We start from the raw sequence: 23537 nt of genomic DNA, 5'->3' as shown, positions 1-23537 counted from the left end.
GCTGAGCTACAGAGGACCAAAATGGAGACTAGCCATAGCTATAGTAACCATAGTTACAATAACCCCAAATTGACAAACCTAACATAACCATGAATCTTTGTTTCTTTGTGTGCAGGTTCTCCAGTGGCTGATCGTCCATGCCGATACCATCCAGGGTCTGCTGCGCTGTCAGGAGCTCAGTATGGGAGCGCTGCAGGAGCTCTCTCTGCTCACAGGCATCATCAGCAAGACCGCCCTGCCAGGTACACACAGCCACACCAGGGACTGTCACAACACCTAGCTGGAGGCACACCTGGTGTCTGGGTTCGGGACTAATGTGATTTTTATGGGGCCAGTTTTGCCAATGTCAGCTTTGTGGCCAGTTTTGCCAATGTCAGCTTTGTGATGGCCTTTGCGTGTTTGTGTTTTAGGAGCTGTTGAGGGACAGGATGTGAACAGTGCCGTTCTACTGGAGTTCCAGGGTCACATCAGCAGATTCCAGGTAGATACTTGCACCATACTAACACCCTGCCTCACTTCTCTCTGTCGTTTCAGAATCTTCACATAGTCACAGCATCAGTAGCTGGACATAAAAGGACATTAGTCCTGATTGTAACTTATCGGGTAATGTATTACATGTAACATGTCTCTCTCCCCTAGCGTCAGTGTCTGTCTCTTCTGGGTCGCCTGGCAGGGAGTGAGCGGGAGCGGCTGCTGAAGCAGGCAGAGATTGCAGCCCCCGGGGAGCATGCCAAGCGACGGGAGGAGATGGAGGTGGCCATGCAACAGGTACAATAGAGAGAGAGATGAAAAGATGTAGCCTGTTCCCTGGTCTGTTTGTGCTGTCTTGCCAACTCCTATGGTAACAATGACCATAGTAGTTGGCAAGACATCACAATCAGATCTGAAACCAGGCTATAAAGATGCAGTTAGTCAGAGAAATGACCTTGTGATAACCCCCTGTGTTTACTGTGTTGTCCCCAGGTGTGTGCTAACATCATGGAGTACTGTCAGAACCTGCTGCTACAGAGCTCATCCCAGGCCCAGTTCAGCATCTGTCTCTTCAGCCCCTCAGTCAACGAACCAGCCAGCAGAGACTGCCGCACAGGTCAGACACTGTGTCTGTGTGCGCATGATTCATGTGTGGGAGCTAACCCTAACCTGCCTCACACTTTTCTGTGTTGGTGTAGGCATGACTTACACCAGGGCTCTCCAACCATGTTCCTGGAGAGCTACCCTCCTGTAGGTTTTGACTCCAACCCCATTCCTGGAGAGCTACCCTTCTGTAGGTTTTCACTCCAACCCCAGTTGTAACTAACCTGGTTCAGCTTATCAACCAGCTAATTATTTGAATCAGGTGCGATAGATTAGGGTTGGACTGAAAACCTACAGGAGGGTAGCTCTCCAGGAACAGGGTTGGAGTTAAAACCTACAGGAGGGTAGCTCTCCAGGAACAGGGTTGGAGTTAAAACCTACAGGAGGGTAGCTCTCCAGGAACAGGGTTGGAGTTAAAACCTATAGGAGGGTAGCTCTCCAGGAACAGGGTTGGAGTTAAAACCTACAGGAGGGTAGCTCTCCAGGAACAGGGTTGGAGTTAAAACTTTCAGGAGGGTAGCTCTCCAGGAACAGGGTTGGAGTTAAAACCTACAGGAGGGTAGCTCTCCAGGAACAGGGTTGGGAGTTAAAACCTACAGGAGGGTAGCTCTCCAGGAACAGGGTTGGAGAGCCTTTACTTACAGATTGCACACACCAATCAGTCTTTGGGTTAATTCACATGCTCCTCTCATCTCCCCTGCCTGTGTATGACTAAACTCCTCTCCTGCCCTGTCTCAGACCTGGCCCTGCCCTCGGCCCCGTACTCTCGTGTGCCCAGTCTGGGCCTGGTGCTGTTCCTGCTGAAGAACAGCGCTGCAGACTTCTTCCGCTTCCACCAGAGCCACAGACAAGCTCTGGGAAAGCTGCAGAGCCTGGAGCAGCTACCCCCTGAGTAGCTCAAAGAGGTAACACACACACACACATTCAACCTATTGACAAGGTGATAAAGTGCCTCAGCCCTAACCCTCCTCTCTATCCCCATCTCTCTGTTTGGTCTGTAGCTGTGCGCGGCCCTGGTGTCTGGTACTGGAGTAGAGAAGATCTCCTCGGTCCAGAGGAGCCTCCTGGCCAAGAGACGCCTGGTCCAGCTCATCAACAACAGAGCTAAGCTGCTGGCCCTCTGCTCCTGTATCCTACCATATTAAAATTAACCAGACGAAACCAGATTTAGCCAGATTAAATCACACTTAGCCACACCAGACCAGACTGCTGTGCAGGGGTTATGTAAAGGGACCGAGCTAAATGTTTAGGGTTCATCTCAGGGTGGTTTTGATTTAGACGCCAGGACAGCGGAGTCACTGACCACCTTCCGGAGACACTTGAAACCCTACCTCTTTAAGGAATACCTGGAATAGTATCACAGTAATCCTTCTACTCCATTTTAAAAAAACAAAAGGGTGGTTGTCCCACTGGCTATCATAAGTTGAATGCACCAATTTGCAAGTCGTCTGCTAAATGACTTAAATGTTGTAGGATTATTTTTTCCACATTTTGTTACTTTACAGCCTTATTCTAAAATTGATTAAATTAATTATTTTCCTCATCAGTCTACACACAATACCCCATAATGACAAAGCGAAAACAGGTTTAGAAATATTTGCAAATTTATTAAAAAATAAAAAAAACATACCTTATCAGGTGCATCCTGTTTCCATTGATCATCCTTGAGATGTTTCTACAACTTTATTCGAAATTGAGATCAGGTGCATCCTGTTTCCATTGATCATCCTTGAGATGTTTCTACAACTTGATTGGAGTCCACCTGTGGTAAATTCAATTGATTGGACATGATCTGGAAAGGCACACACCTGTCTATATAAGGTCCCACAGTTGACAGTGCATGTCAAAGCAAAAACCAAGCCATGAGGTCGAAGGAATTGTCTGTGGAGCTCCGAGACAGGATTGTGTTGAGGCACAGATCTGGGGAAGGGTACCAAAAAATGTCTGCAGCATTGAAGTCCTTAAGAACACAGTGGCCTCCATCATTCTTAAATGGAAGAAGTTTGGAAGGACAACCATCTCTTCCAGAAGGACAACCATCTCTGCAGCACTCCACCAATCAGGCCTTTAAGGTAGAGTGGCCAGATGGAAGCCACTCTTCAGTAAAAGGCATTCGACAGCCCGCTTGGAGTTTGCCAAAAGGCACCTAAAGACTCTCAGACCATGAGAAACAAGATTATCTGGTCTGATGAAACCCAGATTGAACTCTTTGGCCTGAATGGCTGGCGTCACGTCTGGAGGAAACCTGGCACCATCCCTACAGTGAAGCGTGGTGGTGGCAGCATCATGCTGTGGGGATATTTTTCAGCGGCAGGGACTGGGAGACTAGTCAGGATCGAGGGAAAGATGAACGGAGCAAAGTACAGAGAGATCCTTGATGAAAACCTGCTCCAGAGTGCTCAGGACCTCAGACTGGGGCGAAGGTTCACCTTCCAACAGGACAACGACCCTAAGCACACAGCCAAGACAACGCAGGAGTGGCTTCGAGACAAGTCTCTGATTGTCCATGAGTGGCCCAGCCGGAGCCCGGACTTGAACCCGATCGAACATCTCTGGAGTGACCTGAAAATAGCTGTGCAGCGACGCTCCCCATCCAACCTGAGAGTTTGAGAGGATCTACAGAAAAGAATGGGAGAAACTCCCACAAATACAGGTGTGCCAAGCTTGTAGTGTCATACCCAAGAAGACTCGAGGCTGTAATCACTGCCAAAGGTGCTTCAACAAAGTACTGAGTAAAGGGTCTGAATACTTATGTAAATGTGATATTTACATTTTCTTTTTTATATACATTTTCAAACATTTCTACAAACCTGTTTTTGCTTTGTTATTATGGGGTGAATGTGTAGATTCATGAGAAATAAAAACAATTTAATCAATTTTAGTACAAGGCTGTAACGTAACAAAATGTGGAAAAGGTCAAGGGGTCTGAATACTTTCCGAATGTGCTGTATGATTGTTGGAATGTCCTGAGCTGTAGCTAGTTCATGTAAATGTAAAATTGAACATTTATTTGGAAATGCTGTCATAGTAAGTGGTGAGAATGTGAGAAATGCCTTGACCTAACCACACCTGAGATGTGATTGAGACCTGCCTGTTTGTGCTGTGGCGTCACCTGGAGTACTACCTGTTGTACTGCACCCCCACCGACCCCAAGGACTCCCTGATGCCTGGAGCCAGCGCTTACAGATCACGCCTGACAGACGGTGAGACTCTCCCAAGGCTCAAATAATCCTGTCTGGAGATTAAGATGGACTGGCTTTTGGTAGAAGTCGCCCTTAATCACAGATCCAGGATACGATAACCCTACCCTCAAGCCTAACCTTGATCATGAGGTGAATGAAATAATATCTGACCCTGTATCAGTGGGCAACTTCCACCTACTCCAGATGACTGCAGAAAATGTGACTTAAATGGTGTTTCTCCTGTGTTCCCCAGACTCGTTTGGACGTGCCCTGGGTCTGTCCAGAGTCAGCCAGCAAGACCTGGAGCAGGTAAGAGCCTTGATCCTGTGGTGACTAGATTACACTAACAGTGGTGAGAAAGACAGTTCTTTGAAAATCTGCAGGGATGAGGATGCAGGCATAGGATTTGTGTGTGCTTACCTTCAGAGTGGCAGACCGTTTTCAAGTGTTGTGTGAGTTAGTTTTCAGTAAGACTGACTCTTCTCTCCCCTGTGTGTCTCCAGCTGCAGAGTGACATGGGGGCAGGCTTTGGTGAGGCTCTACAGAGGAAGTTGCAGGAGGTGGAGGGGCTGTACGGCCAGGTCCGCTCCCGTTCCACCTTCATCCAGGCCCTGGTACGCAGGATACGAGGCCTGCTCCGCCAGCCCAAGAGCTGAAACACTCAACGACCCATACAACAAACATGACCTAATATCTGCGGAACAATGTTCACCTAAAGAGTATACCAGGCCAAGGATATGGACGTTGCAGAACCACACACCTGATCTTGAGGATTCTATTTAAACCAGACTCGACTTCCCCTATTCACTCCAGTCTACTCTACTGGCCTCCATTGTCCTCCCTCTCTCCTGATCCAGGCCCCAGTCACAGTTCATACTCTATGACCATGTTGACGAAGACAGGTGCTGTGCAATGTTAGTCTGACTGATGTAGCTTGCCCAAGAGCGCTTTTCAAGAAAACAGAAGAAAAATGTAATTTGCTTCACAAAAACGCGCTAATGAAATATTACCTGTTGATCATCGCTTTTGGTATAATGGATTTTATTTTTGTTTCTATAGTGAAATAAAAATAATTTTCTAAAATAATGTCATGATTTATTGGTTTATCGCAAGGGTATTCAACTCTTACCCTACGAGGTCCGGTTTTTTGTTCTCCCTGATACTTAATTGCACCCACCTGGTGTGCCAGGTGTAAATCAGTCCGTGATTAGAGGGGAACGATTTAAAAAAGCGGTGGAACTGGCTTTGAGGTCCAGAGTTGAGTTTGAGGGGTATGTTTCATCTTTTGTAACAGGACTCATTTTGACTCTGTCAATCACCGCATTCTTATTGGCAGACTAAATAGCCTTGGTTTCTCAACTGACTGCCTCGCCTGCTTCACCAACTACTTTTCAGATAGAGTTCAATGTGTCAAATCGGAGGGCCTGTTGTCTGGACCAATGGCAGTCTCTATGGGGGTGCCACAGGGTTCAATTCTCTGGCCGACTATTCTCTGTGTATATCAATGATGTCGCTCTTGCTGCTGGTGACTCTCAGATCCACCTCTACGCAGACGACCCCATTTTGTATACATCTGGCCCTTCATTGGACACTGTGTTAACAAACCTCCAAACGAGCTTCAATGCCATACAACACTCCTTCTGTGGCCTCCAACTGCTCTTAAACGCTAGTAAAACTAAATGCATGCTCTTCAATCGAACGCTGCTTGCACCCGCCCGCCCGACTAGAATCACTAGTCTCGGTGGGTCTGACTTAGAATATGTGGACAACTACAAATATTTAGGTGTCTGGTTAGACCGTAAACTCTCCTTCCAGACTCACATTAAGCATCTCCAATCCAAAGAAATCTAGAATCGGCTTCCTGTTTCGCAACAAAGCCTCCTTCACTCATGCTGCTAAACATGCCCTCGTAAAACTGACTATCCTACCGATCCTTGACTTCGGCGATGTCATTTACAAAATAGCTTCCAACACTCAACTCAGCAAACTGGATGTAGTCTATCACAGTGCCATCCGTTTTGTCACCAAAGCCCCATATACTACCCACCATTGTGACCTGTACGCTCTCGTTGGCTGGTCCTCACTACATATTCATCGCCAAACCCACTGGCTCCAGGTCATCTATAAATCCCTTCTAGGCAAATCCCCGCCTTATCTTAGCTCATTGGTCACCCAACACCCACCCTTAGTATGCAAAAATCTCTGAAGCTGGAGACACTTATCTCCCTCATTAACTTTAAGCATCAGTTGTCAGAGCAGCTTACCGATCACTGTACCTGTACACAGCCCATCTGTAATTAGCCCTCCCAACTACCTCATCCCCATATTGTTATTTACATTGTTATTTATTTTGCTCATTTGCACCCCAGTATCTCTATTTGCACATAATCTTCTGCACATTTTACATTTACATTTACGTCATTTAGCAGACGCTCTTATCCAGAGCGACTTACAAATAGGTGCATTCACCTTATAGCCAGTGGGATTTTTTTTTTTTTGGGGGGGGGTTTGGTTTGGGGTAAAGGGGGGGTAGAAGGATTACTTTATCCTATCCCAGGTATTCCTTAAAGAGGTGGGGTTTCAAATGTCTCCGGAAGGTGGTGAGTGACTCCGCTGTCCTGGCGTCGTGAGGGAGCTTGTTCCACCATTGGGGTGCCAGAGCAGCGAACAGTTTTGACTGGGCTGAGTGGGAACTATGCTTCCGCAGAGGTAGGGGAGCCAGCAGGCCAGAGGTGGATGAACGCAATGCCCTCGTTTGGGTGTAGGGACTGATCAGCGCTTGAAGGTACGGAGGTGCCGTTCCCCTCACAGCTCAGTAGGCAAGCACCATGGTCTTGTAGCAGATGCGAGCTTCAACTGGAAGCCAGTGGAGTGTGCGGAGGAGCGGGGTGACGTGAGAGAACTTGGGAAGGTTGATCACCAGACGGGCTGCGGCATTCTGGATGAGTTGTAGGGGTTTAATGGCACAGGCAGGGAGCCCAGCCAACAGCGAGTTGCAGTAATCCAGACGGGAGATGACAAGTGCCTGGATTAGGACCTGTGCCGCTTCCTGTGTAAGACAGGGTCGTACTCTCCGAATGTTGTAGAGCATGAACCTACAGGATCGGGTCACCGCCTTGATGTTAGCGGAGAACGACAGGGTGTTGTCCAGGGTCACGCCAAGGCTCTTCGCACTCTGGGAGGAGGACACAACGGAGTTGTCAACCGTGATGGCGAGATCATGGAACAGGCAGTCCTTCCCCGGGAGGAAGAGCAGCTCCGTCTTGCCAAGGTTCAGCTTGAGGTGGTGATCCGTCATCCATACTGATATGTCTGCCAGACATGCAGAGATGCGATTCGCCACCTGGTTATCAAAAGGGGGAAAGGAGAAGATTAGTTGTGTGTCGTCAGCATAGCAATGATAGGAGAGGCCATGTGAGGATATGACAGAGCCAAGTGACTTGGTGTATAGGGAGAATAGGAGAGGGCCTAGAACTGAGCGGTGGGGGACACCAGTGGTGAGAGCACGTGGTGCGGAGACAGCTTCTCGCCACGCCACTTGGTAGGAGTGACCGGTCAGGTAGGACGCAATCCAAGAGTGAGCCGCGCCGGAGATGCCCAGCTCGGAGAGGGTGGAGAGGAGGATCTGATGGTTCACAGTATCAAAGGCAGCAGACACGTCTAGAAGGACAAGAGCAGAGGAGAGAGAGTTAGCTTTAGCAGTGCGGAGAGCCTCCGTGACACAGAGAAGAGCAGTCTCAGTTGAATGACCAGTCTTGAAACCTGACTGGTTTGGATCAAGAAGGTCATTCTGAGAGATAGCAAGAGAGTTGGCTAAAGACGGCACGCTCAATAGTTTTGGAGAGAAAAGAAAGAAGGGATACTGGTCTGTAGTTGTTGACATCAGAGGGATCGAGTGTTGGTTTTTTGAGAAGGGGTGCAACTCTCGCTCTCACATCTATCACTCCAGTGTTAATACTAAATTGTAATTATTTTGCACTATGGCCTATTTATTGCCTTACCTCCATAACTTACTACATTTGCACACACTATATAGATTTTCTATTGTGTTATTGACTGTACATTTTTGTTTATTCCATATGTAACTCTGTGTTGTTGTTGTTTTTATTGCACTGCTTTGCTTTATCTTGGCCAGGTCGCGGTTGTAAATGAGAACTTGTTCTCAACTGGCTTACCTGGTTAAATAAAGGTTAAATAAAAATAAAAAGTGACTTATGGTCAGAGGAAGCAGGAAAGGGAACCAAAACAGGCCTCTGCACTTCCTGCAAAGCCCAACATGCCCAGTAGTGAAAGTAGAATTGGTTCACAAAGCAACCAGAGACACACTTCCATAATACTTAAACTTGCTTTATTTTTTTTACAAGGTACACTTTATATTAAGACCGTAAAGTGCGTAGATTCTCAAACCTTGGAGGAATGGAGGAGGGGGATCGGAAGAGTGAACAAATGTCCAAAATCTGGTTTTACGTTCAGATCTCATAAAACAGGATTGTTGTGCTCTTCTTCATTGTCTGTATCAGAACTGAGATTGAATGGAGATTGGAGAGGTGCATTGAGGCCATGTCACACTCAGACAAGCACCGGCATTGAACAGAGGATTGGAACAGTAGAACATATGAACAGAGGTTATAGGCACATTACCCCATTCCATTCAACACAAAGGACTCTGCAATCATTGGATGGAGTGAGTGACACCTTACTAGAGATTGAGGGACAACTATCTATGGTATACATTGAGAGACAAAAAACCTTAGTGAATCTGTTAGTCAACATGGCTCGGCTGAATCGGACAGAACACATGGAAATTTGAGGGATATTACTTTTGTGCTAAATCTTCTAAATCATCATGCGCATATTCTATAAATTACTTTTTAAATAAAATTAGATACAGTATTTAAAACATTTACATTTCTTTCCCCACCTGATTGTGCCGCTTAGTTGGGTGATGTCCCTATGTAAGACACAGGATCTGGGTCCATGGTAGTCTACCGTCATCCCTATGGGTCAGCTACATAGAAAACCCCACTGTATATAAATGTACTGTATGTATATTCTATATTCCGATATATACATGTCTACAAAAGGGCTGTGGGGATAGGTAACTACACCTGTACAACCATTCATTCTCATCCTCAAAACTGCCCTATGGATGTCTGTCTGTCTGTCTTCATTCATACTGTACAGGATTAGAGTAGAAAGGCTCCTCTAATGATCACAGCAGTAGTACAATTTTATACTTTTCAACACATTACTCTGGCCAGGTTGTGGTTGCTTAAGAGGTCACTTTGTGACTCTCTTGGATTCCAAGGCGAGGAAGGTTGATCCAGCTTAGGACGAGTACAGCAGAGTACCCAGAATGCCTAGCCTGGCTGGAGAGGCCATCCCTTAGCCTGTTTGGATTGAAGCCTGTTCTGGATGGGAGAGCGCTTCTGCATTATTTCCCGTTTGCTTATGGGGTTACTTACAGCAATTGGAAAGTGTAGAGTGATCCTCTCGATTGCTATTCTGGCTAATTGCTAAAGTCTTTCTGGGACGTTGACCCAGGCACTAGAGGAACTTTGTTAGATTGATTCTATTCTTGCCAGTAGAACATGGCTACTGTGATGTGAAACTACATGATTGGAGAAGTGAGGACTGATAACTTTCCTTGTGATACTGTCCTAGGACAGGACCCTTTAGTTTAAACACTGTTCATTCAGAAGTCTGTCTGTTCGTTTAAAAAAAAATCAGAAACACTGCTAATACTTTGTTTTACACATTGTACAGGATCAACATCTCTGATATCAACACATGGTGAGCATTGCTTCTCTGTACATAACAATGCATTTGTTCCTGTCAGGGGAAACGGAGTAACACATATGTACAGGTACACAGGGCTGATGCAATGTACCGACCAGGGTTGGGGTCAATTCAGAAAGTAAACCAAATTCCAATTCTAAATATTCCCAATTGAATAGCATTGAAGATAATTGGAATTGGAATTTCAGTGCACTTCTGAAAATGACTGGAATTGACCCCAACCCTGGTACAGACAGCCAGTCCTCTTGAATCACATCAGCAGACCCATGTCTATGAAGCTGGAGGTCTGTTGGGCCTGCAGACATCCCCAGTAAAGGGTACAAGATGCCCCAGGCAGGTTTCCCTGAATAGTGCCTGTCTGTCTGAGTGAAGCAGAGACCGTCCTGAGGTCCCCTCCTCCCTGCTTCACTCTAATGATGATTGGAATGCACAGCTCTATTGGTGGAGCTGTGCGGTCCAATCCTGCACTCGCTTATGATTGGTAGAATCCACTCAGGGAAGGAGGAGAGGCGTGGAATGGAAAGGGAAGGCAGCTTATCCAGCACTGAGTTTCCACACTGTTCTTGTGTGTGTCCATGAGGGTAGCATGGGACTGTTCTTGTGTGTGTCCATGAGGGTAGCATGGGACTGTGTGTGTGTGTGTCCATGAGGGTAGCATGGGACTGTTCTTGTGTGTGTCCATGAGGGTAGCATGGGACTGTGTGTGTGTGTGTCCATGAGGGTAGCATGGGACTGTGTGTGTGTGTGTCCATGAGGGTAGCATGGGACTGTGTGTGTGTGTGTCCATGAGGGTAGCATGGGACTGTGTGTGTGTGTGTGTGTGTGTCCATGAGGGTAGCATGGGACTGTGTGTGTGTGTGTGTCCATGAGGGTAGCATGGGACTGTGTGTGTGTGTGTCCATGAGGGTAGCATGGGACTGTGTGTGTGTGTGTGCATAAATGCACATAGGTCTCTGGCGGTCTTCAGTTGTTCCATGCCACACCACACAGTTAGGTGCTGTCTGAGCTTGTCTCCTGGGCGCCGTCCACGGCCATGGTGCCCGTGGCATCGTTGGGAGGGGGGCACTCGGGCACCTCCCCAGTCACGGCCACCCGGATCACCTTGAGCCAGCGCTGTTTCAGCTCATCGCTCTCGGCCACGAAGCTGTGGACTGATTTGGACTGTGACAAACGGAAGCTGGCTGGAAGGTCGGCAGGCCGGGGGCTGTCCTCCACAGAGTAACCCAGAAGAGGGATAGTGGACTGGGCCTTCACATCCTGAGAGAGGAGGGGGAGATAATTTATATTGTAACTAGGTACAGAGGAGTTTCTCCTATTCAGCTAATCAGGTCACAGGGTGAAGGAAAACTCTTGCCCCCATTCATAACAAATATGGTTATAGAGAATGTGGATGTCTTTGCATGTTTAAGATTGACAATGTCCACATCACAGGAGGTTGGTGGCACCTTAATTGGGGAGGACAGGCTCATGGTAATGGCTAGAGCAGAATGAGTGGAATGGTTCAAATACATCAAACAACATGGTTTGATGCCATTCCATTCGCTCTGTTCCAGCCATTATTATGAGCCGTCCCTCAGAAGCATCCACTGCTCCACATTATGTGTTTGACTAACCTGTGGCGCTCCGTAGAGGTAGAGCACCAACGCCTCCTTCTCTGGGATGACGCACCACACCTTCCCCCAGGGCTTGTTCTTCTCACAGTACTGCAGGAAGCCACACATGATGCTGCTGCCGGAGAACTGGGCGGCCTCAATCTGTTGACAGAGGAGTGCTGTTTAGACACAGAATATATGCAGACGCAGGTGTGTGTGTGTGTGTGTGTGTGTGTGTGTGTGTGTGTGTGTGTGTGTGTGTGTGCCCCTCACCTCCAGAATGCCCTTCTTCTTGCCCTCTGCCTTTTCCTCTCCAGTCAGGATGGAGTAGCAGTCCTTACACACCTTGTTGATCTTGTTGCTGTCGTACTCCAGGGCCACCTTGTTGTCTGAGCACTTCCAACACACAACCTGATACAGGAACAGAAGACATCAGTCTAACACTGAACGAACAATACAGTGTAAACTAGCCAAACAGCCAGCAGTCAAATGGGTTGAGCATCACAAATAGTATTAACATTTTATAATGGGCGCTATATATTGAGTATAAACATGTTATAATGGGTTCTGAGATAGAGAGAGGTCGAGCATGGTGTCGAGCGGACGCTTCACTCACATAGCCACAGGCTCGACAGTGGTGTCTCCGTCGCGTCAGAGCATTGAAGGGCTCTCTACACTTCATACACATTGTCACCTCATTGTCTCGTATCCAGCGAGGGGCACGTTTCCCCAGCTCTGCCGTCTAGAGAACAATACACACCGACACATGTAGCTCAGGCACAGGAGGATCTTTGACACTCATTCAGTGCACAAGAAGAGTAAGAGGTCAGAGGTCATGTTCATTGTGATGACACTCACCGACACTTCCTCCACATCTTTGGAGGCTGACTTGAATGTCTCATTCTTCTGATGGAAGATCTCAATGGTCTCCCGAAAAGCCTGCAGGCCACACACACACAGACAGAAACATGGTCAGCAATACACACCCAAATCTACTGAACATACAGGAAATAAAATAATAGTGTAAATCAATAAGAATGTGATCATGTACCTTTATCCAATTGTCCTTGTCTTGTTCGGAGCTGAAAAATGAAATAAACATTAGTCCATAATGTAGCTTGATCAGTGGTTAGGCTATTATCCGGCCAAAAGTAGGCTACATGAAAAGTGCAATACTGTTAATATAACAGTGTGGGTTTTCAGTGAATTTATGTACATCACAAAGCTCATCTGCATTTCCTGAGGTGCAGCAACATTCTCAGCAACAAAAGAGGGATCAAATTAAGATCCTACATCTGTATGGAATGGAATGTTACACTACTGTTTATCATTTACATCATTTAGCAGAAGCTCTTATCCAGAGCGACCTACAGTAGTGAGTGTCATTCATTTTCGTACTTTTTTGTACTGATTCCCCGTAGGAATCGAACCCACAAGCACCATGCTCTACCAACTGAGCCACACGGGACTATGATGAGCTGTAATAGTGTACTTCTCATACACTTAAAACCCCATAGGGTTAGCAGAGGGATGTGGCCAAATTATAGTCAATCAAATCAATCAAATGTATTTAGAAAGCCCTTTTTACAACAGCAATTGTTACAAAATGCTTATACAGAAACCAAGCCTAAAACCCCAGATAGCAAGCAATGCAGATGTAGAAGCACGGTGGCTAGGAAAAACTCCCTAGAAAGGCAGGAAGCAGGCTCTGAGGGGTGGCCGTCCTGTTCTGTCTGTGCCAAGTGGAGATTGTTAGCAATAGGGTGTGGGACTGTAGTATACAGTTAACAGTTATTTTGAGAATCATGGCAGTAAATGTTTTTTTATACATATGGCTATAGGGTGGAGTAGAACTATGGCTGTTATCTACAGCTAGCTGCCAAAATAAAGGTAACACTAAATGAGGGATACAAAGTATATTAAAAGCAGGTGCTTCCACACAGATGTGGTTCCTGAGTTAATTAAGCAATTAACATCCCATCACGCTTAGGGTCGTGTATAAAAATGCCCAGTTGCCCATTATTTTGGCTACCATGGCTAGAAGAAGAGATCTCAGTGACTTAGAAGGGGTTTCATTTACATTTTTACATTTACATCATTTAGCAGACGCTCTTATCCAGAGCGACTTACAAATTGGTGCATTCAACTTATGATAAAAAAAATTAAAATAAAGATTTAATGGGGGGTGGGGGAAGAAGGATTACTTTATACTATTCCAGGTATTCCTCAATGGAGCATAGGGGGTTTAACCCAATTGAACACTTATGGGAGATTCTGGAGCGGCACCTGAGACAGCATTTTCCACCACCATCAATAAAATACCAAATGATGGAATTTCTTGTGGAAGAATGTTGTCGCATCCCTTCAATAGAGTTCCAGACACTTGTAGAATCGATGCCAAGGTGCATTGAAGCTGTTCTGGTGGCTCGTGGTGACCCTATTAGACACTTTATGTTGGTGTTTCCTTTATTATGGCAGTTACCTGTGTGTATGGCTCTGTAGGATGTAACAGCTTACCTGGCCTGAAGCTCCAGAGTCCTCTCCTTGCCAGACACCTGGAAGGTGTGGGGGTAGTCCTCGTTGGTGGTCCCTAGTACCTTCATGCCCTCGATGCCGATGCGGGTGCGTACTGTGTACTTGGGCCCTCCCAGACTGAACTTGGGCACGCAGTACAACAGCATGTTGTTGAACTGAAGGGGAACAAAGAAACACCTATGATTAATGCTTGTTTTGCTAATATATTGCTCCAGACTTGGTTGAGTACAGAGATTAAGTGAAATGTGTGTGTGTGTGTGTGTGCGTGCGTGCATGCGCGTGCATGCATTGCATGTGTGTGTGTTTCTCACCAGGAAGAGGTATCTCTCCATAGCCGAGGTGTTCCTGGCAGCCAGCTTCAGGATGTGTCCCTCCTTGATGAACTCATTGGAGGCGTTGACGATGTCCTCCTCCTCCCCTAACCTCTCATAGATCTCCAGCAGCTTCTTCAGATTCTCCTGAGAAGGGAAGGGGTTTTAGTTGGATTCAAAAAGCTTGGTTGGGTTCAAGCACTAGCCAAAAAGCATCTGAGTAGAAGTGCTGATCTAGGATCAGGTCCCCCTTGTCCATATAGTCTTATTCGTAAAAATCATAGAGGCAAAATTGATCCCAGATCAGCACTCCTACTCTGAGAAGCTTTTTGAATACAGGCCCTGATTTTATTTCAGATTATATGAGTGGTGTGCTGCAGATACTCACAGATTTTCGAATGGCACTGTTGGAGTGTGTGGCTGCCATGGCGATGATGTTCAATGACTCTGAGGAACATGGAAATAAGGAATGATGAACTTTGACCTTATGAAAATGAAATGAATTATGTAATAAAAAAATTATACAATTGTAAACAACAGTTTTGTGTGTTTTCAATGTAAGGAAAATGTTTATACTTGGCAATGGAGGTTTCAAATGTCTTTTTTTATGTGAAGTAAATACACAGTTATAATCACAAGAAAGTATTTCGAGTTACATGGACTCCTGCTCTACTGTGTACAGATTATGAATAGTAAAAAGCACTTTCCAGTGTTGTACTCACTTTCTGCATCTCGGTGGTCGGGGTCGTCCTGAGGCAGTTTCTTCAGGTAGTCTTTGAGCAGCATCTCGTAACGGGGAACTCTCTGTACCGGCTCCAACATGTGGTGCTGCAGCGTCAAACTGCCACACGCTTCCTGACTCTGAAACACAAAAAACAAAACAGTCCACTGTCACTTCAAGGTTCAAGGCTTAAAAGTAAAACCACACAATTGTTAGAGGAATATCCATTCAACAGGACCAGTTGACACAACCATAAATTATTCAATTGTTCCATTCCATGATTACTATTCATAGTACAAATCAATAGTGAGATATAGATAGATTTCTGTCTTTCTCTTTGCAAACCAAATGAGACCTTGCAGCAGAAATCTGTATATCCACAGGTAAATTATTGCAGTGCTACAGTCCCAAACTCAGATCATGTAATTCCTAGAATTGCTATGGAATTATATCATTCCTATACAAACAATGTGTTAATCCACAACTGCAGACCTGTGCACTTCTGAATCAGGCTAGTGTTTCGAATCTACACTGGTACCTGTATGTCCTGGATGGTGGATTTAAACTGTGGAGAGCGGTCCGTCCACTGTTTAAGCAGCTCCATGGCCTTGTCAAAGTTCTTCACGTACTCAGCGTACATTTTCAGGAAGGGCGTGAGCTTCTGCAGGATGTCCCCCAAGCGAGGGGTGGACTCCCTGTAGGGAGGAGTGACAGTTAGATAGGGACCTCAAGGTAACCATCCCTTAACCTGAAACTCCACCAAGTGGAGGATGACTCAACCATGATTTTTCAACGGACAATCATTTAAAAACCCCAACTTTATTACATCTGTGTGAATTACATCTGAGTGAATCTGATTCTGAATGAGTCACAGAGGCTGAATTGTTACTTATCGTAGCAATATTGTTTTGTATCGTATTTTCATCCATTCTCAGGGGTGAAATCTGTGAGTGCATGCACTTGAATGGGTCTGTGTTCAGAGTCTATAACTCCGTGGCCGGTCAGTCATGAGGAGCTTACCATTCTCCCATGCGTTTCTCCAGGTCTGGCAGCAGGAACTGGCTATGGAAGGTGTTGATGGAGGAGATGTTGGAGAAGATGTTCTTCACCACGTCCACAGGGAACGTGCCCTTCAGAGCCTCCTCCATCAGCTTGGCACAGAACACCTGGATGGTGGCGCAACATGGCCAGGTGAGGTAAACCACACTGAATTGATCATAATAATGAACACTGCCTTCTTTTCAAGCTGAGGTAGACCTGGGTCATTGTTCAGTAGGACACACCATATCACACCGACATTCTGTTATTGGACAAGTTCAGGTAATACCTCCCTGTTTCTCACAGTATCAAAACGTTTTCTACCTACTGGTAGAACCCTGGACGGACAGTGGGACACACTCACCTGGTCCAGCAGGTTGAGCCGTGTGACGTAGGCCCTCTCTGTCTTCAGGAGCTCATTGGCGATCTTGTGCAGCTTCTGTTCGTTGGTCTCCTGAAACACAGAAGAGAGAGGTGTGTCAGTTGGCTGTGGGACAAGTTGGGGAGATGCATACTGTATGTACAGTTCATAGACATCGCCATGTTCCTATAGCTAGAGGTGGTGAAAAGGGCCCCTCGACAAATAATATATTTGTATATTATGATATATATTGTGTTCAAGTCAGGTTAGACAATTGGGAGTAAAGGAGGCATTGAACTCTGAGCCTGAAGGTCACGCTCTCTCCCACATTGTCCTCATGCTGCACTAGGATCCCATTTTGTTATAGTGGACACAAACACACACACACACACACACACTTCCCCAGAGAGATCTATAACAGCATCGCTTTAAACAAACACTTGTGCTTCAACACAGCAATGTTAACATTAAGACAACAAAGGGTTTCAGTTCAATCTATGTTTTATGTTCCTTTTAATTGAGGGTTCCACAATTCCTTTTAATAAGGAGTGCTGTTTGGGCATACTATAGTATGTGTTCCTGTGTATATTGGGCTATTGTGGAGTGTGTGTGTGTGTGACTGTGGTGTGGGGGAGCCTCTCAAAACAGAAAATGAAAGGCTGGAAGGGGGAAATGAGACCAATGAACTGTAACAGTACGGTATATAAAACACCGACCAACGAGTGTCTCCCACATACTTAAGAAATCAAGATTCTGCAGGAAACTTGACTGATTGTTAGGGCTGAACAGAGAATGAATGAATGTTCGCTTCCTCTATTCATTGATATAGATGGATTCTTTGTGTGTATCGCACATGTATTGTTCAAGAGGAATGTTGTCTTGCTCTGTGCTACGTTCTGTACAAATATTTATTCTCATATTTATTACTTTGAATGTATTATTCTTCTCTATCACAATGTACAAAATAGTTCATTAACATTCAAACCATTTACCAGAGTATTACAAATATTCTACCTCAAAGCAGTCCTTCCTTGAACTCTCCACCCAAAATTCACACGAATACACTGACTGTAAATTTGGTTACTAGTCAAGTATAACTTTGTGTGTGTTTACTGGCAGAATACCCAAGCAAGCTGAATGTTTCACACATTGAGTGTCACGATCGTCATAAGCAACGGACCAAGGCGCAGCGTGATAAGCGTACATTCTTTTTTACTTGTACACACAACGAACCAAAACAATAAACGATACGAAACGTGAAGTCCTTGGTTACAATACAAACCATACGGAACAAGATCCCACAACACACTGTGGAAAACAGGCTGCCTAAGTATGATTCCCAATCAGAGACAACAAGCAACAGCTGATACACGTTGCCTCTGATTGAGAACCACACCGGCCAACATAGAAACAAATGAACTAGATAATCACCCTAGCACACAAAACACATTGAAACCACACACCCTGGCTCAACATAACAGAGTCCCAGAGCCAGGGCGTGACATTGAGAAACCACTTGCAAGGGTTCTCTGTCTCAGCTTCTAATAATAATAATAATAATAATAATAATAATAATAATATATACACTACCGGTCAAAAGTTTTAGAATACCTATCATTCAAGGGTTTTTCTTTATTTTGACTATTTTCTACATTGTAGAATAATAGTGAAGACATCAAAACTACGAAATAACACATTTGGAATCATGTAGTAACCCAAAAAGTGTTAAACAAATCAAAATATATGTTATATTTGAGATTCTTCAAATAGCCACCCTTTGCCTTGATGACAGCTTTGCACACTCTTGGCATTCTCTCAACCAGCTTCACCTGGAATGCTTTTCCAACAGTCTTGAAGGAGTTCCCACATATGCTGAGCACTTGTTGGATGCTTTTCCTTCACTCTGTGGTCCAACTCATCCCAAACCATCTCAATTTGGTTGAGGTCGGGTGATTGTCAAGGCCAGGTCATCTGATGCAGCATTCCATCACTCTCCTTCTTGGTAAAATAGCCCTTACAAAGCCTGGAGGTGTGTTGGGTCATTGTCCTGTTGAATAACAGATTGCCCCACTAAGCCCAAACCAGATGGGATGGCGTATCGCTGAAGAATGCTGTGGTAGCCATGCTTGTTAAGTGTGCCTTGAATTCTAAATAAATCACAGAGAGTGTCACCAGTAAAGCACCCCCACACCATAACACCTCCTCCTCCATGCTTTACGGTGGGAAATACACATGCGGAGATCATCCGTTCACCCACACCGCGTCTCACAAAGACACGGCGGTTGGGACAAAAAATCTCCAATTTGGACTCCAGATCAAGGGACAAATTTCCTCCAGTCCAATGTCCATTGCTCATGTTTCTTGGCCAAAGCAATTCTCTTCTTCTTACTGGTGTCTTAAAGTAATGATGGACTGTCGTTTCGCTTTGTTTATTTGGTCTTTTACCAAATAGGGCTATATTCTGTATACACCCCCCCTACCTTGTCACAACACAACTGATTGGCTCAAATGCATTAAGAAGGAAAGAAATTACACACATTACACCTGTTAATTGAAATGCATTCCAGGTGATTACCTCATGAAGCTGGTTGAGAGAATGTCAAGCGTGTGCAATGCTGTCATCAAGGTAAAGGGTGGCTATTTGAAGAATCTCAAATATAAAATAAATGTGGATTTGTTTAACACTTTTTTGGTTAATACATGATACCATATGTTATTTCATAGTTTTGATGTCTTCACTGTTATTCTACAATGTAGAAAATAGTAAAAATAAAGAAAAACCCTTGAATGAGTAGGTGTTCTAAAACTTTTGACCAGTAGTGTAATGTATGCCATTTAGCAGATGCCTTTTTCCAATGCGACTTATGATCATGCGTGCATACGTTTTAGGTATGGTGGTATACTGTAGGTCCACTGTCCTGCTAAAACTGACAAAACACACTCGGAGAAATTGTCCCCCAGCTCTACTGTACGTTATGTATTGCTTTTATCAAAAATACACAACATTTCTACCACCCATGGTCTTCTTCTCTCTCTGCTAGCTTAGTATGTCTAGTAACCAACAGAGATACAGTATAGACTGACAAGCCATGAAGCATAGGATCCACTTTAACTCTAGCTAGAGCCAATCTCTCATACACTACCATGTAGAGATAGGGGGTTTCATTCACTGCTGAGTGAACACACTAATCTGAGAGACAGATATTTATAATCACGAGGCATTCAGCCAGGCAGCAGCAAGGCCTCCCACAGGGTTACTGTGGTTTAAACTCAACTCTTCAGCTGCTGAAGCATTTGACATCTGTTCAGTCCAGTCCCGAAAATGACCCCCAGCAGTAGCAGACTCAGTCAGTAAGAACCAGACACACTGCTGAGACAAAGGCTATACTCTTAGAAAAAATGGTGCTATCTAGAACCAAAAAGGGTTATTTGGCTGTCCCCATTGGTGAACCCTTTGAAGAACCCCTTTTGGTTTGAAGAACCCCATTTAGAACCCCTTTCCACAGAGGGTTCTAAATGGAACCCAAAAGAGTTCTACCTGGAACCAAAACGGGTTCTATCTGGAACCAAAAAGGGTTCTCCTATGAGGACAGCAGCAGAACACTTTAGTGTGTACTGTAGTAAAGGGGCTGTGATGTTACATTAGACTGTGAAGTCAGTTAAATGAGACAGCACATAGCTCTAATGGGAAAATATCCTGAGACATCTGACATGGGGATATACATAAATGTGCCAGGGAAAACACATGCATAAACACCAACACTGTGCTGACATGAACTTTCTGGCCACTCAGTGTAACAGCTTTATAGTAACACACACACCATCCACCCCACAGACACTTACCGGTACCTTCTGCTCCACAGTGCCCTCCTCCTTCCTTTGTTTCGGTTGGGGGTCTCCTGTAGGTGGACTGTCCTCCCCAGCATGGGTCTCTGTCTCAGCATGGGTCTCTGTCTCAGCATGGGTCTCTGTCTCAGCATGGGTCTCTGTCTCAGCATGGGTCTCTGTCTCAGCATGGGTCTCTGTCTCAGCATGGGTCTCTGTCTCAGCATGGGTCTCTGTCTCAGCATGGGTCTCTGTCTCGCATAGGTCTCTGTCTCAGCATGGGTCTCTGTCTCAGCATGGGTCTCTGTCTCAGCATGGGTCTCTGTCTCAGCATGGGTCTCTGTCTCAGCATGGGTCTCTGTCTCAGCATGGGTCTCTGTCTCAGTATGGGTCTTTGTGTTTGGAGGGGCGTCACCCCCACTCTGCTCTGTGCTCCTGTCTCCCATGTCCCCATTCACCAGGGCAGTGTCTGTCCTCAGGGGGAACCCGCTCTCCCTGTCCCTGTCTCTGTCCACCTGGGCTAGCACCCCGTTAGCTGCCGGTTTGTGGGCATCCCGTGGCGTTCCCGGGACAGAGCCTGAATCCACCAAGTTGTTGTCCTGTTGCTTGGGCTCAGACTGTCTCTGGTAGCCCCGGTGAGCCGGACTGCAGAGGGGTGACTTGCTAAGCTGCTTCAGTGGCGAGCCCTCCCTCTTGGTTTCCATCAGGCTGTGAGAGGAGAGGAAGAGGGATAGAGCAAGAGGAAGTCAGAGACCACCGCTGATAAACACGTAAAGCCAAAGACGACAGGAAAGGAGAAGAGAAGAGAGAGCAGGTGAGCAAGTTCAGTTGCTATTAAGTATAGTGACTAGTGAGTGCTGTGAAAGAGTGAGAGAGACAGAGACTGCGCGGCAGCATTGAAGTATGTCCGCGTGTTAAAAATAAAACAGTTGAGATGCACCAACGTCCTCTTGTCTTACGGGGCTGCTGTGAGCTGTGCAGAGGAGGTGTGAGTGCTTAGGGCAGGGGAGGAGTGGAGTGGAGGAAAAGAGGAGCGGAGGAGGAGAGGAAGACTGGAAAGGTAGAGCAACAGTCCCCAGAGATAACCTGCTGCCCTACTTCTGAATGCACACGTACGTTTACACACGCACACACTTGTACACACGTACACACGTACACACACACACACCCCTCCATCCGGCAGTACCATATCCTACAGCTCGTCCAGCTGTTTCCATGTCTGTGACCCACCTGCCCTCAGATGACACTTCCCTTCCAGTCCCCTCAGCCTACACTGCCCAGCACTATCCACCACTGCCCAGCACTATCCACCACTGCCCAGCACTATCCACCACTATCCACCACTCTCCAGCACTATCCACCACTCTCCAGCACTATCCAGCACTATCCACCACTCTCCAGCACTATCCACCACTCTCCAGCACTATCCAGCACTATCCACCACTCTCCAGCACTATCCACCACTCTCCACCACTCTCCAGCACTATCCACCACTATCCACCACTCTCCAGCACTATCCAGCACTATCCACCACTCTCCAGCACTATCCACCACTCTCCAGCACTATCCACCACTGCCCAGCACTATTGTTTGGCCGATAGGCTGTTGGTCGACCGAGATTTCTGTAGTCGAGCAGTAGCAAATATCAAAATAGTGTTTCATGATGCACAAGACACCTGTCTGATTTGCGCCTGTCTGAGTGGACTAATCCATTGTGGAGGCCACAGGGATGGCACAGTTCATCACTCTAAGACGTGCTACTGAAATTGTATATGGTTATATTATGTAAGAACAATAGTGCAACACTAATAAAAATAATATCATTTTATATGCGCATTTCTCGCGTTGGATAGTGGTCGCTGTCCACGGTGCTGAAACACATCAGTACGCTGTTGAATGTTTACACTGTTCCAAATTGTCTGATTTTTTAATTTATAATAATAATAATAATAACCCTCCTTTTTCTTGATCTCCTTCTTATTGTTATCATTACTTTTATTATTATGATCATCATTACAATCATAAGTAATGTCATTATCATTAGTAGGGTTAGTATAGCAGCCTTGTATAACCACCATCGATCTGTAGACCTAAGCGCGCATCCTGTTTAGTCTTAATACCATAACATACTTAGGCCTATATTTTTCATAAACACCAATAAATGTGACTGTTTTTAGTCTTTGCTGTAATAAAGGCTTGACAAAAAAACATTACAACAGACTCTCTGGTACGCTTATAATTTATTTAGTGTTGTTCACATTGTTCCAAACGGTCAGAATAATTTTTTTTGTAATCTAACAGCACCTATTTGACACACATAATATGCACTCAGCGATTGCTCCTTACCTTATTTTTCTTGAACTCCAGTATTTTCCACAACTAGTTAAATTTATTCCACACATCTGACTCCCCCTTTACCTCCTGAGCAACCAGTAAACATTCCCCCATTTTGAGTTTATTTGTCAAGTCCTCTGCATCCATTTTGCTGTTACGGTGTTCGGAGTTTGTTATAACCAATTTATTGATGTGATTACGATATGCTATAGGTCAGGCCCTATTGGTCACGTGCATGCGATGCATACATGTGTCACGTAAAGAGAGCAAGGGTTGAGGGAATAGGGAATGTTTTTCCTAATGAGGGATTTCAGTAACAGAACATTTCAGTCAGACATTTTTGAAATTATGTTGCAGCTTCATCAACACGGACAGAGCAATAAACACTGTTAATGTGTGGTGGTCGCTGCAGCAGGGAGGTGAGAGAGACAACGGGTGCTAGTCACACAGTCACTCGCTGTCATTTTCTTTTTTAACACAGCGCAGCAAGTCTGAGCAGGCCCGGCACAATGAAATCAATTGCGATCGGACTACCTCTAGTAATTTGTGTGTCTTAATTATTTAATCTAGCAGTGTGCTTAAACAATCGGACAAGCTCAGTGCACTTGAGTGGGTTGAGTCACTGACGTGATCTTCCTGTCCGGTTTTGCACCCCCTCGGCTCGTGCGGTGGAGGTGATCTTCGTGGGCTATACTCAGCCTTGTCTCAGGGTAGTAAGTTGGTGGTCTGTTGATATCCCTCTAGTGGTGTGGGGGCTGTGCTTTG

At 45.6% G+C, this 23537-nt stretch overlaps 1 protein-coding gene and 1 pseudogene across 1 annotated transcript in view; one reads left to right on the top strand and one right to left on the bottom strand.

Annotated features, from left to right (window-relative positions):
- Nucleotides 1–5181, top strand: part of LOC121531232 — a 44045-nt pseudogene extending 38864 nt beyond the window's left edge.
- A 5739-nt stretch (nucleotides 5182–10920) lies between these two features.
- LOC121532295 (FYVE, RhoGEF and PH domain-containing protein 4-like) overlaps nucleotides 10921–23537 on the bottom strand; it is a 91643-nt gene continuing 79026 nt past the window's right edge. Inside the window, exons 8-22 of the mRNA XM_045205108.1 lie at nucleotides 20854–21146; nucleotides 20457–20689; nucleotides 16617–16706; nucleotides 16235–16380; nucleotides 15753–15909; nucleotides 15216–15354; nucleotides 14882–14940; nucleotides 14494–14640; nucleotides 14165–14337; nucleotides 12699–12729; nucleotides 12506–12586; nucleotides 12264–12389; nucleotides 11921–12058; nucleotides 11669–11809; nucleotides 10921–11312 (exon numbers count right to left, since the gene is read on the bottom strand). Coding sequence (XP_045061043.1) covers nucleotides 11046–11312; nucleotides 11669–11809; nucleotides 11921–12058; nucleotides 12264–12389; nucleotides 12506–12586; nucleotides 12699–12729; nucleotides 14165–14337; nucleotides 14494–14640; nucleotides 14882–14940; nucleotides 15216–15354; nucleotides 15753–15909; nucleotides 16235–16380; nucleotides 16617–16706; nucleotides 20457–20689; nucleotides 20854–21146 — 2221 coding nt within the window. The 3' untranslated portion in view covers nucleotides 10921–11045. The remainder of the gene's footprint in view (nucleotides 11313–11668; nucleotides 11810–11920; nucleotides 12059–12263; nucleotides 12390–12505; nucleotides 12587–12698; nucleotides 12730–14164; nucleotides 14338–14493; nucleotides 14641–14881; nucleotides 14941–15215; nucleotides 15355–15752; nucleotides 15910–16234; nucleotides 16381–16616; nucleotides 16707–20456; nucleotides 20690–20853; nucleotides 21147–23537) is intronic.

This window comes from Coregonus clupeaformis, chromosome 19, assembly GCF_020615455.1.
Source record: "Coregonus clupeaformis isolate EN_2021a chromosome 19, ASM2061545v1, whole genome shotgun sequence".
Taxonomy (NCBI): Eukaryota; Metazoa; Chordata; class Actinopteri; order Salmoniformes; family Salmonidae; genus Coregonus; species Coregonus clupeaformis.
This window is presented reverse-complemented; position numbering and strand designations above follow the sequence as displayed.